This window comes from Salvelinus sp. IW2-2015, linkage group LG13, assembly GCF_002910315.2.
Source record: "Salvelinus sp. IW2-2015 linkage group LG13, ASM291031v2, whole genome shotgun sequence".
In the NCBI taxonomy this organism is placed as follows: Eukaryota; Metazoa; Chordata; class Actinopteri; order Salmoniformes; family Salmonidae; genus Salvelinus; species Salvelinus sp. IW2-2015.
The window spans coordinates 26846244-26867081 of NC_036853.1; the positions used below are offsets into that span (position 1 = coordinate 26846244).

Below are 20838 nucleotides of genomic sequence, written 5' to 3' on the forward strand. Positions count from 1 at the left end.
TACCTTGCTGCCCATTCAAACACTTGTTGTGAATTCACTGTACTGTAAGCTATCCTACTGAATGCACAGAGCAATTGGGGATGCACAGCACTCTACACAGTGTATGTAACAATATTATATATTCTGTGGTAATGGGTTATATTTTTCTTATAAATATGCAATAAGCATAATCCCTTTAACATGCTTTGGTTTTTAGGTGGTATTTAGTATGTCAATATTGATCTACAAGGGGAAGCCGCTTGTTCTATGTCTTGTAGTTGGGCAAATTAAAGGGACATATATTTTAAAAAGCTCTGGCATTTCTCTAGTTCTATCAATACATACTCCTTTTTCCAGCTGCACTTCATGAATAAATGACTTCTCAAACATAAATTGTTTTTGTCATATTGGCTGTTTTAGAAGTGTCTTTTTGAAAGGTCAGCAGCCAGGGACCGGTGTCTGAGAAACAAATTAAGTTAGGAAGAAGACCGATGCCAACCAAAGTGGTGGTGTTTATCGCTGGCCACTATTTGTAGTCCCTCACAATCCATATTTTTCATTTGTGCTTGATTTTGTGTTTGTTTTCTGCTATAGTATCCAATAACACACATGTGTTGAGCATAAACTGTCTCAGTACTAATACATAGCTTATGTCATATCTATACTTTCAACCTAATGCATGTTGCACACAAATCCCTTGCCAATGCCCACACCATATCAATGGCAACACAATGCACAATGTACACCCCCCCATATCAAGTTTAGTGTTATTCAGTGTTCATAAAGAAAACCAATACCTGCCAGCACAATACACATACACTGTAGGAATACAATAACCATCATACACCGTATAAAGGGCTGCAATGCAAGCCCGAGGGAATGGCTATGGAAGCAGAGACATGGCAGGGTCTGAGGGGCTGTGGTCTGATTGCAGGGGCAGAAGGGTTGTGGTCCTGGGGGGCAGGAGATTATGGAGGTCCCTCATTCCCTCATTCGAAGAGATCGCTAAGGGAAGGACCTCTCTCTGGGTCCTACTGGGCAGGGAATGATGATGGGCAGTTGGAGATGGAGGATCGACACCTCATGGTGAGGGAGATACTGCAGTCTCGACTGAGGGAGGGTTGGGGTCAATGCCACTTCAATTCAGGAAGTAAAGTGAAATTCAAATGTTTACCTCTTGAATAGACTGGACTGAAATGGATGGAACTCTGGTCTAAGTGTGTGTCTATTTGTATTGGTTTTCAGTGTGGCAAAGTCACTTGAGCAAAATGTTGTTGGAAGGAATGCTTGCGTTTCTTCTTACCTTTGCATTGCCACCCACAGATCTGTAATGAATTCTTCTGATCCTCTGGTGCTGGAAGTTTCATAAAGGAGACATGTTCGAAACGATTTTACAAATCAGTGTGTCATCATGGTCTTTCATGTCTTAAACCGTGTAATAATTTTACATTTGGGAGATATGGTCCATTTTCTAGTGTGGGAGTTTGATGTTGTAGGCTAAAATGTTGCTTTATAATGTTAGCCTAAAGCTTTCTTAATGAGCCAGATATGGACCTTATCATCTTCTTCCAAAAAATGTAGCCTAAATTTCCCTCAAAAACTGTGCCCAAAGACATTCTTTCAAGAGAATTCAAAGCCAAAGACAACCCATCTTGGAATATAAACCCAAAACAAACTGAGAAATGCTAAACATTATCCTCTCTAGATGATCAGGGACATATATATACTGGTATTACAATCACTTTGCATTCAAAGCCAGAACCAAGACTATCGTGCTTGGCTACACACAGTGCCTTGCAAAAGTATTCACCCCCTGGGCATTTTTCCTATTTTGTTGCATTACAACCTGTAATTTAAATAGATTTTATTTGGATTTCATGCAATGGACATACACAAAATAGTCCAAATTGGTGAAGTGAAATGAAAAAAATTACTTGTTTAAAAGAATTCAAAAAAATAAAAAACGGAAAAGAGGTGCGTGCATATGTATTCACCCCCTTTGCTATGAATCCCCTAAATAAGACCTGGTGCAACCAATTACCTTCAGAAGTCACATCATTAGTTGAATAAAGTCCACCTGTGTGCAATCTAAGTGTCACATGAACTCAGTATATATACTCCTGTTCTGAAAGGCCCCAGAGTCTGCAACACCACTAAGCAAGGGGCATCACCAAGAATGCGACACCTTGAACACCAAGGAGCTCTCCGAACAGGTCAGGGACAAAGTTGTGGAGAAGTACTGATCAGGGTTGGGTTATAAAAATATCTGAAACTTTGAACATCCCACGGAGCACCATTAAATCCATTATTAAAAAATGGAAAGAATATGGCACCACAACAAACCTGTCAATAGAGGGCCGCCCACCAAAACTCATGGACCAGGCAAGGAGGGCATTAATCAGAGAGGCAACAAAGAGACCAAAGATAACCCTGAAGGATCTTCATAGTCCACAGCGGAGATTGGAGTAACTGTCTATGGAACCACTTTAAGCCGTACACTCCACAGAGCTTGGCTTTACGGAAAAGTGGCCAGAAAAAAGCCACTGCTTAAAGAAAAAAATAAGCAAACACGTTTGATGTTTGCCAAAAGGCATGTGTGAGACTCCCCAAATATATGGAAGATGGTACTCTGGTCAGATGAGACTAAAATTGAGCTTTTTGGCCATCAAGGAAAATGCTATGTCTGGCGTAAACCCAACACCTCTCATCACCCTGAGAACACCATCCCGACAGTGAAGCACGGTGGTGGCAGCATCATGCTGTGGGTATGTTTTTCAACGGCAGGGACTGGGAAACTGGTTAGAATTGAAGGAATGATGGATGGCGCTAAATACAGGGAAATTCTTGAGGGAAACCTGTTTCAGTCTTTCAGAGATTTTAGACCGGGACGGAGGTTCACCTTCCAGCAGGACAATGACCCTAAGCATACTGCTAAAGCAACACTTGAGTGGTTTAAGGGAAACATTTAAATGTCTTGGAATGGCCTAGTCAAAGCCCAGACCTCAATCCAATTGAGAATCTGTGGTATTACTTAAAGATTGCTGTACACCAGCGGAACCCATCCAACTTGAAGGAGCTGGAGCAGTTTTGCCTTGAAGAATGGGCAAAAATCCCAGTGGCTGGATGTGCCAATCTTATAGAGACATACCCCAAAAGACTTGCAGCTGTAATTGCTCTCAAAGGTGGCACTACAAAGTATTGACTTTGGGGGGGATGAAAAGTTATGCACTCTCAAGTTTTCTGTTTTTTTTTTGGTCTTATTTCTAGTTTGTTTCACAATAAAAAATAGGTAGGCATGTTGTGTAAATCAAATGATACAAACCCCCAAAAATCTATTTTAATTCCAGGTTGTAAGGCAACAAAAATGCCTTCGTATCTACAAAGGTGTTTTCGGGGGAAACTGATTTTTAGAGAGGAACTTGGATGGGTAGGAAGCTGTCACATTGAGTTTCCCTGCCGTCCCAAGTATCATACCACAGAATGTCTCCTACCCCTCATTGACTCTGTAGGAGAGATGCTCTATTTGTGTCTGTATGTATTTATGCACAAAACTCAGTGAGAAAAAATATGTAATTATCACCTAAGTAAAATATGTAAGTGTCATGATAATTGTCAGAGAAAAGGCAACACGAACTCTAAAATATCTCTATCAGAAAGTGTACATCTGGACCATGAACTTGCACCCTAAAGACTGAAGGAGCTACTGTAGGTTGTAGAACGTTGCCCGATTCTGTTGTGAAACACCGCTGACCCCTTATGGTCAGTTAGGGCAGACTAATCCAAAGGGATACGGCCTGACTGATTTACATAAACTCTACAGTACTAGAGAGAACAGGCTACTGTTAAGTGGCATTCAGTGATGTCCTGAAGCTCATTGTATCCTAGAAAAGGTAAAACACTTAAACAGAAATTCCAGATCTCACCTTATCATTTTAGATAAGCTGTAAAACGTGTTCTGATGATGAACCTGAATCACATGGAGTATGTGAATGAGAGGAAACATAATGGATCCCCAAACAATTAATAGGAGAATGATAAGAACAATGCAGCCTCTCTCTAAATTCACCACAAGACCAGTTCACTGCTTATTTATCAAATTAAGGCACTTCTGGTACACCTTGCAATTCGTCTCGTGACAAATTTTCTGTACACATTATTAATTAAATATTTAGTAGGACAATTAATCTATTCACATAATATTATCTTCCAGTAAGTGCTAATTTAATGTGCATAGAGGTCAGTCCAACCCCCAACCTGCTTCATTATCACCACCCTTCCCAAGGATTAAAAAAGCGGGGAGGGATAAAGAAAATAAGAGAAAGTGCAACATACAGTGCCTTCAGAAAGTATTCATACCTTTGTCAAGTTGGTTGTTGTACAATGCTATAAAGCCATTTTTAAGTCATGCCATAGATTTTCAAGCTGATTTAACTCAAAACGGTAACTAGGCCAATCAGGAACATTCAACGTCGCCTTGGTAAGCAACTTTAGTGTATATTTGGCCTTGTGTTTTGGGTTATTGTCCTGTTGAAAAGTGAATTTGTCTCCCAGTGTCTGTTGGAAAGCAGACTGAACCATGTTTTCCTCTAGGATTTTGTCTGTGCTTAGCTTTATTCAGTTACTTTTTTACCCTAAAAGACTCCCTAGTCCTTGCCAATGACAGGCATACCCATAGTCATCATTAGCCTCATGGTGAAATCTCTGAGTGGTTTCCTTCCTCTCCAGCAACTGAGTTAGGAAGGATGCCTGCATATTTGTAGTGACTGGGTGTATTGATACACCACCCAGTGTAATTAATAACTTCACCATGCTCAAAGGGATATTCAATGTCTGTTATTTTTAAAATGTTAACCATCTACCAATAGGTGCACTTCTTTCCGAGGCTTTGCAAAACCTCACTGTTCTTTGTGGTTGAATCTGTGTTTGAAATTCACTGCTTGACTGAGGGAGCTTAAATATAATTGTATGTGTAGGGCAGAGATGAGGTAGTTATTCAAAAATCATGTTAAACAATTATTGCACACAGAGAGTCCATGCAACATATGTGACTTGTTAATCACATTTTTTTACTCATGAACTTACGTAAGCTTGCCATAACAAAGGTGTTGAATATTTATTGACTCAAGAAATTTCAGCTTTTCATTTTTATTAATTTGTAAACATTTCTAAAAACATAATTCCACTTTGACATTTTGGGATATTGTGTGTAGGCCAGTGACACATTTCAATTTAATCAATCTTAAACTCAAGCTGTAACACAAATTCTGGGAAAAAGTCAAGGGGTGTGAATACTTTCTGAAGGCACTGTATGTCATTTTACAAGGGCCTCACGTCAACCGAAAACACTTTCTTTATTGAATCAAGAGTTGCAGCCCTAATTTTTCTTAATATAAAAAGGAAGCTGCAGTAGCAAAATAAGCCTGTTCAGAGGTCTTTCTCAGAGGTAGGTCAATAGGACATAGGCAGATGGACATTCTACTGGCTATGAAGTCGATTGTTTTTTAAGACATCTATAGACAGTCTGAACCTGTGCATCTTCTAGCTGTCTCAGCAGACTCTCCTCTCATAACAGGGCATGAAGGCTGACCCAGCGAGACGTCGGCCCGGCAGAGGACAGAAGGCGCGTGTGTGTGTAGGACAGAGGGTGTATGTGTGTGTATGTCACTGTGTGTTTGTATGTAGGTCACCCAGCGACCTGTGTCGTATCTGGTGACAGCCACAGCGGTCATTGTGCCTGTGCCGTGGTGTTCGCCCGCCCAGCGGGAGGTGGGATAGGGATTAGAGTGGACAGACCACAGTGGGGCAGAGGCCTCCCCCACACGTCAGCGTCAACTTTCTCATCTCCTCCCTTAACGACTTTGACGTTATCAGGCCAGGCAGTGCAATGTCCAGCTGCATTACTCTCACCGGTCCTACATTATTCATAGCGGCCACAATGTAGGCAGAGTGTAGGGAGGGATAGGAAGCGGTGTGAGGGTTCAAAAGACTGGACAGACAACATGGTGAAGCAGTTCAAATATAAGGTCGGAAATATAATGCCTGTTCTCTGACACTAAACTCCACACTTGTGTTATATATTTTGAAAGACATAGCTCAACATGTCTGTGATAACACATTTTCTTTGTGTGATAAATTAACATATTGTGGGTTATCTGGATAAAGGTACATCGAAAAATAAAGCGCTAATATTCCCTTCATTCAATATTAATATCAAATCTCATTTAGATTCTCCTGCAGCAATTACCAAGTTCTCAAAATGTCTTGTCCCTCGAATATAAATGGGAAGACCGTGCCATCTAGTGTTCACAAATTGAAGCACATATATCCGTTTCACTACATTCACCGACACTGTATGACACCTCCTTTTCAAATGGATTTATTTAATCAAAAGATAAAAGATAACACAGCATATATGAATATTTTCATTGCTTTACATCACTCTCTCAGCATTCTGAACACTTTCTCAGTATGGGATAGAGAGAGAATCTTATCGGTTGTAAGGATGCATTGAGGAGGCAGCCTTGATGTTTGTCTTGATGTTGCTTGGCATTTTCCCTGAAAATCCAAAAAATGTAATAATAATAAAAAGGTCAGTTACAGAGCAGTCCTTTGATCAATACCTTTAGGGCCGGGTCCCCAGATACACATTAAGCCAAGTTCTCTATTTAGTTATTTTTAGTCCAGGACTCGGTATAATCTGTGTCTGAGCAACCAACTGCCTTTATTATACAAGTCTATAGAACCTTGATTTAGGGCCTTCAAATAAATACAAGACTTCAAAGTATAGCAAAGCCAGATAATGATATTCAGGCGCATCATACCTGGCTGTCCCTGTTGCTGAGGAGCACCAGGCCCCATGCCTTGCTGCTGGCCTGAACCCCCACCAATGGTAACTTGCTGTAAGGTGGGACCTCCACTCATCATGGGTCCTTGTCCTGGGTGACCAGGGGCAACTGGCCCAGGGGGCCTGCACTTCGAAAGCCCCTTGCCAAAGCCCACCGCTGCCACCAGTGCATTGGTGTCAGCGGTGTTGAATGATGGTTTGTTCTGCCGTATAGCTGAAACAGAGTGCATAAGTATCAACTCCATAACATGGATCTTAGGTTAGACAGTGTGTACATTGAGTAAATAAGCATCAATAGCAACTCCATAACGCAGTTCTTAGGTTAGCTTGTTTAAATGTTCAGGTAAAAAACATTATTGGTTCAATCAGTGTACCTGTACTTTCTGCATCCCTATCATCGCGAGGATTGTTCAGTTTCTCCAGTAGATTTGAGCAAAGCTTATTCAGTGTCTGGATTTGTTTCTGTTGTGGGAAAAACAAGGGATTCTTTTGTTACTCATTGCTTCCAAATATAGTTGTGGGATAAAAAGACTTCAATGTGCGTTACATGACAAGTACCATTTGACTTAGAATTGTGTCTTCCCACCACACACCATGGTCATGTTAATTATGTAATAAAGGTATTGTACTGTAAGCTTACTCCACAGCTTGAAATGTATCCACTCGCTTCGCCAAATTGGTGCCTTTTCAGTGGCACAACTGGCTAACGGCGTTGTCAAGCGGGCAGACGACTCTGGTATGAGCTGTTGTACAGCACTGTACCGAGACCGGGAGGAAGTGAAGCTGCTAAGCAAGCATATTGAGGTCCGTCACACTTGCTTGAAGTGGCCTCAATATTTTCTTGTCGTATTGTCCTTTCCAACAAATGGTGGATGTACAACTTCACTCAGTACTATGAAAAGGATACAGGTTGCCTTATGTGAACCAGGGACCTACTCTCCTCACACACCTACCATAAAGGACTTGTATGTTTAGATAAAGACCATGTCTGTTTACCTGTGCCACCTCAGGTCCTATCCGGGCAGCTTCTGCACTCAACTGTTTCTCCTGCTCCTCCACCTCAGGATCAGGCTTGGTGCGCAGGTGATCTGGCACAATCTCATGGCTGAACACAGGCACACGCTGCTCTGTCAGTTTCTGGAGAGTGGGCGCAGTATGTATGGATGTAAGCAAAGACTAGGGTAATGGTATCTGTAAATCCATCCTCCTCTAGCCTGGTTAAATCGGAATCAAAGCTATTCTCACCATTGTTTCACTTAGTGAGCACAGTCTGGTTTAACCAGGCTAATCCATATCCACAGAAAATATACTTACAGCTAGTTCCTCATCCCTGTCTGGAGACAGCAGAAGGGGGATGATGACCTGCTGACGGAAAGATGGCGTCTTCTCATTCCTCAACAGTTTATTGATGGTATTCAACTGACCGGACAGGAGGGCAAAGTTGTCCAACACTGAGGGCCTGTTGTCCAAGTTGTTCAATTACAGAGACACAACAACTTCATTAGCTAGTAGAGTATATTCATTTTCAGACAATCATATGCATTTATCCAAATAGCTCGTTAGCTAGCCAAGTCTTACATATTGGTTTACGTGATGTTTTTCTAAAAGCAACACTAGGACCTTAGTTCGCTTTCTCCAAACTCAGAATTATACACGCCACGCTGTGGTAATTTGTTTGAATGAGAACCCAATGGCTGTACGGGCTTGGGTTCTCGAGAGTTGGCTAACTAACTCATCATTTCAAAGTGTTGCATGCGCAATGCTGTCTAAAGTTAGCTCGTCACTTAATGTACCATGTCAGTCGTTCATACTCGTTTTCCAACTTGTAGATGAAACTGTGAAGAGCGTTTTTGAGATGAGCCACGCGGGAAATAAGGGATTCCACGGAGGCGTCCAGTAGTTTTTCTTCCCGTTGCTTGATATAAACAATTAAAGAGACATTTGATTAGCTAAATAACGTTAGTTTTTTAGCTATCGTTGGTTAGCTAAAGTAGCAGAGTGACATGGGGTAATGTGTGCTGAATCAAACGAAATATTTAACCTGCGATGGTGATTTTTTTATTCAATGGATGGAATTTCAAACAACTGACTGCTTAGGAATTTAACATTTGTAGAAAACGCACCTTACCTGCATTTTTATCAGCCTCTCTTTATGGTAACTGGCTAGCTAGATAAAAAAAAAAAAAAATCTTAACCGGAAGTAAACAATGAGCGCAACAGTGCGCATGCCCCGTTGAGAATCATTTTGCTGTATGTTCCACATCTTTATACTGAAGTCGCCACATAATCGTGTCTTTGAGTCATCATTCCGTGAAATATTTAATAATATATGCTATATCGCTTATCTGCACGCATTATTTTTCAGAAAGCTGGTCATATCGGAATCAAAATAAATTAGAACTACAAAACCGTCCAAGCCTAGCTTTTTTTGTTGTTGTTGCGTTGTCTAAGCCTAGCTGTGTTGTTCCGGCGGAAAGACTAGGACGCGAGCATCCAGATCACGTGCTTCTTAACTAAATAAACAATACAACGATAGCCAGCAATCGTGCATGAAAACGAACTAAACAAATCGTTATATGTCAGCCAGGTCCGGAAAATATCCTCGGAGCTTTCACAGAACCTGCTAGTTATGCCATACAAGGCATGGCAGAGAGACAGGACAACGAGGTAATTTACTGAGGTTCATGTTTTTGTAGCCCTGACCTGTCACTAGCGCTAGCTATAGCTTGTTATGCTAGCTATAGCTAACTTCTCCAAGTAAAACAGCTAGCAGAGCAACGCTAACTTTAGTTGGTGTGTTGCAAAGCGCTCGCGCCTGAACTGAGCATACCAAAGATACTGTAACGTTACACATGCTGTAAAATACAGGGACAATTACAGTAGCTTGACAGGCCATATTTAGCTATAGCCAAGTTGTTTGGCCAGTGTCATGCCGTGCATCCCATGAGTCAAATTGGGATCAGATTGCTGCTCATTAAGCTTTGCAATGATGTCACAGCGTAATGGCATATGATACTATTTGGAAAACCTTACACCCAGAATATGCTAAATGTTTAATGTTGTCAATGTATTGTGGTAAAGCCTTCATACTGACATAAATAAAGTGTATCTTCTTCCTAAGACAATATTGAACAAAAGGTACAGTGTCAGGATAGTCCTTCCTTTGCAGATGCAGTCTGCGACCTCAGTACCCATTAGAAAAGTTCATCAAGGTGTCAAACTTCACCAAGATATTTGCAGAAACATGCATGGGTGATCAGGGTCTGTCATTCTTTTCAGGAGAATACTATATGTTTAGATATTCTCTTTCTTCAGGTGGAGGAGGCAGACCAGGTGTACCTGCTGATGAAGGAGGAGTACCGTATCTCACGGAATGTACGTCTGGCCTGGTTCCTGGGCAAGCTCAACCAGGTCATCTGGCCGGTCCCAAAGTCTGAACTGGTGGGTTAATTAGCTCTACTGGAGGAGATGTAGCATGCTCCTAGATCTGTGGTGCTGTCTCGTCGATGACAACGACCATAGGGGTTGGAAAAACAGCATAAATAGATCTGGGACCAGCCCAGAGGAGATGGTTCAATCACTATTTTTATGATTATGATGTACTGATGTTCCCGCATGGTCCATATATACTGAATTGATGTGTCACTTCAAGTTGCTTTGAATGAAACTTAGCGTCTGCTAAATGATCATATTTACGTTGGGTTGTTGTTGATGATGATTGTTGTGGTTCCACCTACTGTGCAGCTGAACTCTGAGAATGAGCTGGATCTGCTCAGCATCTTGCCGAAGGGATGGCAGCCAGACTTTTCCCCCTCCACCATACCCTACCTGCTGGTACCTTCCACTCGGGTCACCTTCCTGGCCCGCAGGTACCGCTTCATCATCGAGCTGGACCTCAGCCCCTCCACTGGGATCGTGGTGAGTAAAGAGGCTTCTTCAACAAGTTACAAACTAGGCTACTAAACACAATCTAGGCTACTTGGGTTAAAACAGATACCTAATGGAGCAGGTTTTCCATTAGCCCGCAATTGCCGGCTTTTGCACCCCCCCAAAAAAATGAAAAGCAGATTTATAAAACTGTGGTTGGCCAAAATGACCAGGAGAAAAAGCATCCCATTGTAAAATAATACTTTTTATTCATAGATGGAAATACCAGTTGACGGAAATACATCAATACCGTCATGACGGAAATACCGTCATGATTATCTGTCTGGGTTAATTTGCATAATATAGTGGAATTAAATAGCTGTGTGTGTATTTTCGTTAATCATCATGTAGCCTATCTTAATTATCCAACACAACTATCACAAACATACAACATACAGAGAGGGATTTCTCCTGCAGCTGGCTTTTGTAATAAGCCCATTCATTGCGCAACAATTCTACATGCAATCGTGTGTTAAAATCTGTTTGTGCACGATTTAAAAAAGCTAGGCCTACTATTTTTAGCCTAATTGAAGGGCGCCTCACATTCAAGTGCAGGCAACAGACTATCAGCGCGTCACCACCACTTTACAATATGAGCTGGAGGCAGTATGCATTTTGAAAACATAGACCTACTTAATTGTTTGAAACCTGAATGTTTTACACCATATTATGAGGCGTGTCTTACCTTGCTTCAAAGTAGCCTATAGACAAATCCAACCATGGAAACGTGGAGGCAATTATTTTATAAAGACTTCATAGGTGCGTGAGTTTCAAGTTTGTGGTAGCTTACAATTTATCCAACCATTTGTACCCATCTGTGTGCCAGTTATGATTTTCAAATGTGCATTTCCATGGAAGAGTTTTTAATTTTAATAAAAACATTTTTGTTTCTTAAAATCGTCACGTGGTTAATCATAAAAATAAAAATTGTATAGATCTAAAAGTTCAAATTCAACTATTGCGAGAGCACCAGCCTCTGCCATATGGACACATTGACACACCGTGATCCATTGGCGGCTAAAGAAATTAGCGCATGGAACTCATAGCCTATAGGCTAATGCAGCCGTAGGCATGTAACTTAATTGTCAATTAAGTCCAAATACATAAAGCTGACAAAAACAGAAAATATGATACATTCAGGTTCTTTCAATTGCAGTCCTCTACTCAGTCTGTCTGCCTCCCTTTCTGTAGGTGTTGAGCTACTCTATTTATCAATTCCCAATTACATATATTTACTGCTGGTGACATACAGTACCAGTCAAAAGTTTGGACACAGCTGCTCATTCCAGGGTTTGTCTTTATTTGTTTGTACTATTTTCTACATTTGTAGAATAATAGTTAATACAGTAAAACTATGAAATAACACATATGGAATTATGTAGTACACAAAAAGTGTTAAACAAATCAAAATATATTTTATATTTGAGATTTTTCAAAGTAGCCACTCTTTGCCTTGATGACAGCTTTGCACACTTGGCATTCTCTCAACCAGCTTCATCTGGAATGCTTTTCCAATTAACAGGTGTGCCTTGTTAAAAGTTAATATGTGGAATTTCTTTCCTTCTTAATGAGTTTGAGCCAATCAGTTGTGTTGTGACAAGGTAGTGGTGGTATACAGAAGAAAGCCCTATTTGGTAAAAGACCCAGTCCATATTATGGCAAGAACAGCTCAAATAAGCAAAGAGAAATGACAGTCCATCATTACTTTAAGACATGAAGGTCAGTCAATCTGAAAAATTTCGAGAACTTTGAAGGTTTCTTCAGGTGCAGTCTCAAAAACCATCAAGCGCTATGATGAAACTGGCTCTCATGAGGACAGCCACAGGAAAGGAAGACCCAGGTTTACCTCTGCTACAGAGGATAAGTTCATTAGAGTTACCTGCACCTCAGATTTCAGACCAAATAAATGCGTCACTGAGTTCAAGTAACAAACACATCTCAACATCAACTTTTCAGAGGAGACTGTGTGAATCAGGCCTACATGGTTAAATTGCTGCAAATAAACCACTCACTACTAAAGGACACCAATAACAAGAAGAGACTTGCTTGGGCCAAGAAACCCAAGCGATGGACATTAGACCGGTGGAAATCTGTCCTTTCGTCTGATGAGTCCAAATTGGAGATTTTTGGTTCCAACCGCTTTGTCTTTGTGAGACGCAGAGTAGGTGAACGGATGATCGCTGCATGTGTGGTTCCCACCGTGAAGCATGGAGGAGGAGGTGTGATAGTGTCACCAGAAAAGCAACCCCACAACGTCTGTGATTTATTTAGAATTCAAGGCACACTTAACCAGTATGACTACCACAGCGATACGCAATCCCATCTGACCCAAAACACACCTCCAGGCTGTGTAAGGGATATTTGACCATGAAGGAGCGTGATTGAGTGCTGCCTCAGATGACCTGGCATCTATAGCCAGCAGCATACCGCCCTGCATACCACTGCTGGCTTGCTTCTGAAGCTAAACAAGGTTGGTCCTGGTCAGTCCCTGGATGGGAGACCAGATGCTGCTGGAAGTGGTGTTGGAGGGCCAGTAGGAGGCACTCTTTCCTCTGAAAAATATCCCAATATCCCAGGACACTGCCCTGTGTAGGGTGCTGTCTTTCGGGTGGGGTGTTAAATGGGTGTCCTGACTCTCTGATGTCATTGAAGAGCCCATGGAACTTATCGTAGGAGTGTTAAACCCAGAGTCCTGGCTAACTTCCCAATCTGGCCCTCAAACCATCACGGTCACCTAATAATCCCCAGCTTACGATTAGTTCATTCACCCCCCTCCTCTCCCATGTAACTATTCCCCAGGCCGTTGCTGTAAATGAGAAGGTGTTCTCAGTCAAATTACCTGGTAAAATAACAGATAAATAAAACATTAAATAAAGCTACAATCACCCAACCTCAACCCGTTTGGGTTGAGTTGGACCGCAGAGTGAAGGAAAAGCCAACAAGTGCTCAGCATATGTGGGAACTCCTTCAAGACTGTTGGATAAGCATTCCAGGTGAAGCTGGTCGAAAGAATTCCAAGATTGTTCAAAGCTGTCATCAAGGCAAAGGGTGGCTACTTTGAAGAATCTCAAATAAAAAAAGATATATGTTTAGATTTGTTTAACACTTTTTTGCTCACTACATGATTCCATACATGTTATTTCATAGTTTTGACATCTTCACTATTATTCTACAATGTAGAAAATAGTCAAAATATAATAAAAACACTTGAATGAATAGGTGTGTCCAAACTTTTGACTGGTACTGTATGTAATGGGGAAATGATCAAAATGAACAATCAAAGGGCAAACAGTTCACAAAGTTAAACAATGAATGCTAAGAATTGGCGGGAGACGGCTGAGCCATTCTGGAGAGAGACTAGCCTATATATTTGCCACACACCCCTCCCCTTCTTCTTGTCTCAACATGTTATGTTATTCACAAGACACATTATGTTCACACACATTTGAATTACTTTTCACTGACAGCCGCGGGCCACGCACTCTGCCCAAATTGCGAATTTGAATGACCATAATCTAAATGTGATTTCTGAGCGTCGTAGGTGGATGCCCTAATGGGTTATGCAGCCAATGCATATGGTTTCGGTAAATTTCTCAAATGGCCAGTAAATTAAAATATTCCTGGTCATGTTGTCCGGCGCTACAATTTCCTAACGGAAAACCTATAATGGAGGTGGTTCTCTGAACCGCTGAGCTCCATTAGAAAACAAGCACGCCGTTATAAGCAATGGCATGCAGGAGACCTGGATTTGAACCCTACAATGTGTGCAATATGACTATTTTACAAGCATCTATGGGAATCTATGAAGGGATGCTTTTCTTTTTGACGGCAGGAGGAAGTTTACAATCCTTTATGAAAATCGTGCTACATATCACACTTTCATGCTATAGCTATTTTGGTCTACTGCCAAGAGCAGATCCTCCTCATGATGTGTTGTTTGGTGTGTTAGGTACATCATGTTAGTTTTGCCTTCTGTTCACAGGATGACAGCACGGGGGAGATGATATTTGATGAGGTATTCCATGCCTTGTCACGATGCTTAGCTGGACTGGTCCGACCCTTCAATGTTCCAGGCACAGATCTTGTTTTCCAGCCGGAAATCTTTGTCACTATCCTGGCTTATTCCTCCATTATTGGGCTCAATACACACCAGGTGATCATATTATTCATATCAAAATGATATACTACTTGGTGATTGAACGAGAGACAGATGAAATCATTATTTTGCTGGTGCAGGTAGATGTGCTATCCAAGGGGACGGGAACTATAGTAATACATTCTATTCATGTGAGCCAATGTAGCTGATTGTTAAGTGTATCCCTACTGAAAACTAGAAGCACTCTCCATCACACCTATAAGGAAACTGTGTTGTGTCTGCTTTGACTGTAGGTGTTGGTGCAGGGTTGTCAGCTGAATCGTACAGACCTGGTTCAGTTCCTACACCAGGTTTACCAGCAGCTGCGATCAGTGGAGAACAACATTGCAGAGGTCCTACAACAGCAGCACAGCCATCTTCAACAGCAGCACGACCAGGCAAGAGGACACATGGTTATTACAGTACTATATGGTTATTACAATACCTTTTAGGTCATCCGTCAATCTTTTTACTCTAGAACAGAACCATATAATTACATATGTATAATACAGTCAGGTCCAAAATTATTGGCACCCTTGATAAAGATGAGCAAAAAATTGTGTATAAAATAAATTATTCAAATACAGAGCTATATTGTATGCTCAAAAATAAATTATATTATTTTATATTATATTATATAATAAGAGAAAGAGATTTGTTAAAAAAATTCAAAAATTCTAAAAGATAGGGGTCAAAATGATTGCCAACCCTAAAGATTCTTATAAATATAAACAAACAAATTACATCTGCATTAAGATTCTACTTTTAATTTTTATTAGTCGTATTTTAAGGAATTGTATTATGGCCTTCCATGGCTTTCTGTTTCACTGTGGTATAAAAATTAGGTAATACACATGTAAAATCACGTTGTTATTCATCACCATGGGAAAAGGCAAAGAACTCACAATTGAAAGAGACAAATGGTCTCCATTGAAAGAACCCCATTGAAAACCTGTGGTTTGAATTTGAAGAGGGCAGTCCTTAAGTGCAGACGAAGGATATCAAGCATCTGGAAAGGTTCTGTATGGTGTAAGGTCCCTCCCAATGTGGTCTCCAACACATAAAACATTTTAGAAAAAGGCTCAGTGTCGTTATCATCACATTATTACTTGTTTAACAAAATATATTTCTCTGAGGAATTGTATTAGTACAAAATAATATAATTTCAAAATTTTTGGGAGCAAAAATTTACAGTAGTTCAGTATTTGCATTATTTATTTTATACAGTTCTTTTGCTAATCTTTATCATGGGTGCCAATAATTTTGTACCTGACTGTACAGTATATGGCTCTGGAGTAGAGTATGACTATGAAAATGTTGTTAGAAGATGTTTGATATAATTTCCAGGTTGATCTCAGTTGATTATTATTCAATTTGTCTCTGATAGTCTGATGGGCCAATCCCGTGCTCCGGGCTTGGCAGTGACATCACCATGGAGGAGGTGCCTGTGAGGAAACATGGCGTTTCCATGGTGACTGCAGACGTCGGGCTGGTCAGCATGGTGCGACAGGGCATCCTAGCTCTACAGCTGCTGCCCCCCAACTCCTCCGCAGGTTGGTTAAGTCTGTCAATACCTTCACTGTTAAAGTTGAGCTTCTCAAGGCTGGTTCCATAGGGAGAAATGACACTTGTTTGAGTCAGACTTATAAGGTCCTCCTTTATTACAGCCTATTGAGTGATCTAGCCAGGTCTGAAAGGGCACTATCGGAGTAATTGTCTAAAGGCACCATTCGAAGGGAGATCTGATTTATTTATATATGATTGATTATTTTAGACCTATGACACAGTTCCTGTCACCTCTCCCAGGTATAATCATCATCACAGATGGGGTGACCAGTGTGCCTGATGTGGCTGTGTGTGAGACCCTTCTGAACCAGCTCAGGAGTGGAACCATCGCTTGCTCCTTCGTCCAGGTACTGAAACATGCCACAACATATCCCAGTGGGTCAAACTGCTATTTGTATTCAGTCTACATTACAACATGACACACCATGAGAACTGCTGTCTGTCATCTACTGCATAGATTGTTGTATCTTCTCAACAGAGGCAGGCAACTAGCCTGGAATCCAAACTGAATCCATGCTCTGTTTAAATAAGTGAATCAAAGTGAAACGCAGCATGGATTCAGTTTGGATTCCAGACTAGCAGGCAACTGCCCTTTACAAAAGTCCATTTACTAATTACTGTCTAATATCTATCATTCAATGAAAGTACTTTTGTAATCAAAGTTCATTCTGAATATATTTTTATGTACAGTGGGTATCGTAAGTGGGTATCGTAAGTATTCACCCCCATTTTGTGTTATAAAGTGGGAATAAAATTTATTTAATTGAATTTTTGGTGTACACAAAATATTCTAATGTCAAAGGGGTTTTCCTTTCTAACATTTCTTAAAAAGTAATAAAAGTGTATGAAAACACGAATATACCTTGATTAGATAAGTATTTACCTCAGTCAATACATGTCAGAAAGAACTTTGGCAGTGATTATAGCTGTGAGTCTTCTTGGGTTAGTCTCTAAGAGCTTTGCACACCTGGATTGTGCAATGTTTGCCCATTATTCTTAAAACAAAATGTATGCTCTGTCAAGGAGTTGAGGGTCATGGCTACACAGCAATTTTCAAATCTTGCCATAGATAATCAAGCAGATTTAAGTCAAAACGGTAACTTGAAAATGCTCATCCAGAAGCGGCACACCTAGTGGCTGGGGACTTTAATGCAGGCCAACTGAAATCCGTTTTACCTCATTTTTACCAGCATGTCACGTGCAACCAGAGGAAAAAAACATTTGACCACATTTACTCCACACACAGAGACGCATACAAAGCTTTGGCAAATCTGGCCATAATTCTATCCTCCTGATTCCTGTTTACAAGCAACAACTAAAGCAGGAAGTACCAGTGACTCGCTCAATACGGAAGTGGTCAGATGACGCGGATGCTACACCACAGGACTGTTTTGTTAGCACAGACTGGAATATGTTCCGGGATTCTTCCAATGGCATTGAGGAGTACACCACATCAGTCACCGGCTTCATCAATAAGTGCATTGACGACGTCGTACCCACAATAACCGCATATACATATCCCGACCAGAAGCCGTGGATTACAGGCAACATCCGCACAGAGCTAAAACCTAAAACTGCCGCTTTCAAGGAGCGGGACACTAAACCGTACGCTTATAAGAAATCCAGCTATGCCCTCAGACGAACCATCAAACAGCTAAAGCGTCAATACAGGACTACGATTGAATCCTACTACTCCGGCTCTGATGCTCGTCAGATGTGACAGGGCTTGAAAACTATTATAGACTATAAAGGGAAACTGGATCCTGCAACTGGATCCTGGACTTCCTGACGGGCTGGCCCCAGGTGGTAAGGGTAGGCAACAACACATCTGCCTTGCTGATCCTCAACACTGGGGATCCTCAGGAGTGCGTGCTTAGTTCCCTCCTCTACTCACTGTTCACCCACGACTGCGTGGCCAAGCACGACTCCAACACCATCATTAAGTTGGCTGACGACTCGGTGGTAGGCCTGATCACTGACAACGATGAGGCAGCCTATGGGGAGGAGGTCAGAGACAAGACAACAACTTCAACCTCAATGTGAGCAAGACAAAGGATCTGATCATGGACTATAGGAAAAGGAGAGCTGAACTGGCCCCCATTTACATCGACGATGCTGAAGTGGAGCGGGTCGAGAGTTTCAAGTTCCTTGATGTCCACATCACCAACGAACTTTCATGATCCAATCACACCAAGACAGTTGTGAAGAGGGCACGACAACATCTTTTCCCCCTCAGGAGACTGAAAAGATTTTGCATGGGTTCCCAAATCCTCAAAAAGTGCTCCAGCTGCACCATCAAACATCCTGACCGGTTGCATCTTTGTCTGGTATGGCACCTGCTCGGCATCTGACCGTAAGGCGTTACAGAGGGTAGTGCATATGGCCCAGTACATCACTGGGGCCAAGCTTCCTGGCATCCAGGACCTTTATACTAGGCGGTGTCAGAGCAAGGCCCAAAACATTGTCTGAGACTCCAGTCCAGTCTTAGACTGTTTTCTCTGCTACCGAACGGCAAGCGGTACCGGAGCGCCAAGTCTAGGACCAAAAGGCTCTTTTAACAAAAGCTACCCCGAAGCCTTAAGACTACTAAACAATTAATCAAATGGACACCCGGACTATTTACATTGACACCCCACCACCCCTTTGTTTTTACACTGCTGCTACTCGCTCTTTATTATCTATGCATAGTTAGTTTACAAATTACCTTGACTAACCTGTACCCCCGCAAATTGATATTGGTACCGCTACCCCCTGTATATAGCCTCTTTATTGTTATGTAATTTTCTTGTAACTTTTATATTTTTATTTTTATTTATTTTTATTTAGTAAATATTTTCTTAATCAACAACGCAGTTCAAGAAATGGAGTTAAGGGCTTGTAAGTAAGCATTGCACGGTAAGGTGTTCTGTTTGGTGCATGTGACAAATAATTTGATTTGATTTTCCCACTCACTGTCTTCTTGGAAGCAACGCCAGTGTAGATTTGGCCTTGTGTTGTAAACTCAGCAAAAAAAGAAACGTCTCTTTTTCAGGACCCTGTCTTTCAAAGATAATTTGTAAAAATCCAAATAACTTCACAGATTTTCATTGTAAAGGGTTTAAACACTGTTTCCCATGCTTGTTCAAAGAACCATAAACTATTAATGAACACGCACCTGTGGAACGGTCGTTAAGACTAACAGCTTACAGACGGTAGGCAATTACGGTCACAGTTATGAAAACTTAGGACACTGAAGAGGCCTTTCTACTGACTCTGAAAATCACCAAAAGAAAGATGCCCAGTGTCCCTGCTCATCTGCGTGAACGTGCCTTAGGCATGCTGCAAGGATTCTTGAGGACTACAAATGTGGCCAGGGTAATAAATTGCAATGTCCGTACTGTGAGACAGGATGGACAGCTGATCGTCCTCGCAGTGGCAGACCACGTGTAACAACACCTGCACAGGATCGGTAAATCTGAATATCACACCTGCGGGACAGGTACAGGATGGCAACAACAACTGCCCAAGTTACACCAGGAATGCACAATCCCTCCATCAGTGCTCAGACTGTCCGCAATAGGCTGAGAGAGGCTGGACTGCGGGCTTGTAGGCCTGTTGAAAGGCAGATCCTCACCAGACATCACCGGAAACAACGTCGCCTATGGGCACAAACCCACCGTCGTACACAAACCCACCGTCGTAATCTGGAGCGGGATCGATTTGGAGGTGGAGTGTCCGTCATGGTTTGTGGCGGTGTGTCACAGCATCATCGGACTGAGCTTGTTGTCCTTGCAGGCAATCTCAACGCTGTGCGTTACAGGGAAGACATCCTCATCCCTCATGTGGTACCTTTCCTTCAGGCTCATCCTGACATGACCCTCCAGCATGATAATGCCACCAGCCATACTGCTCGTTCTGTGCGTGATTTCCTGCAAAACAGGAATGTCAGTGTTATGCCATGGCCAGCTATGAGCCCAGATCTCAATCCCATTGAGCACGTCTGGGACCTGTTGGATCGGAGGGCTAGGGCCATTCCCCCCAAAAATGTCCGGGAACTTGCAGGTGCCTTGGTGGAAGAGTGGGGTAACATCTCACAGCAAGAACTGGCAAATCTGGTGCAGTCCATGAGGAGGAGATGCACTGCAGTACTTAATGCAGCTGGTGGTCACACCAGAGACTGACTGTTACTTTTGATTTTGACCCCTCCCTTTGTTCAGAGACACATTATTCAATTTCTGTTAGTCACATGTCTTTGGAACTTGTTCAGTTTATGTCTCAGTTGTTGAATCTTGTTATGTTCATACAAATATTTACACACGTTAAGTTTGCTGAAAATAAATGCAGTTGACAGTGAGATGACGTTTCTTTTTTTGCCGAGTTTAGTTTAATGTCCTGCTAAAAGGTGAAT

General features: G+C 41.7%; 2 protein-coding genes across 7 annotated transcripts in view; one reads left to right on the forward strand and one right to left on the reverse strand.

Moving 5' to 3' along the window:
* Positions 1–6339: 6339 nt before the first annotated feature.
* On the reverse strand, positions 6340–9286 carry med8 (mediator complex subunit 8). The gene is made up of 7 exons (XM_023999425.3): positions 8952–9286; positions 8617–8738; positions 8138–8282; positions 7820–7960; positions 7198–7285; positions 6801–7037; positions 6340–6534 (listed from the first exon to the last, which is right to left on the reverse strand). Exons 1-7 carry the CDS (start codon positions 8955–8957, stop codon positions 6467–6469), a joined length of 807 nt encoding a protein of 268 aa, XP_023855193.1. The 5' UTR covers positions 8958–9286; the 3' UTR covers positions 6340–6466.
* A 43-nt stretch (positions 9287–9329) lies between these two features.
* szt2 (SZT2 subunit of KICSTOR complex) overlaps positions 9330–20838 on the forward strand; it is a 114128-nt gene continuing 102619 nt past the window's right edge. For all 6 annotated transcript variants that reach the window (XM_023999423.3, XM_024147406.2, XM_024147409.2 and 3 more), the window contains exons 1-7: positions 9330–9490; positions 10139–10264; positions 10568–10741; positions 14733–14903; positions 15140–15283; positions 16273–16438; positions 16692–16798. In XM_023999423.3, the coding sequence (XP_023855191.1) occupies positions 9467–9490; positions 10139–10264; positions 10568–10741; positions 14733–14903; positions 15140–15283; positions 16273–16438; positions 16692–16798 (912 nt within the window). In that variant the 5' untranslated portion in view covers positions 9330–9466. The remainder of the gene's footprint in view (positions 9491–10138; positions 10265–10567; positions 10742–14732; positions 14904–15139; positions 15284–16272; positions 16439–16691; positions 16799–20838) is intronic.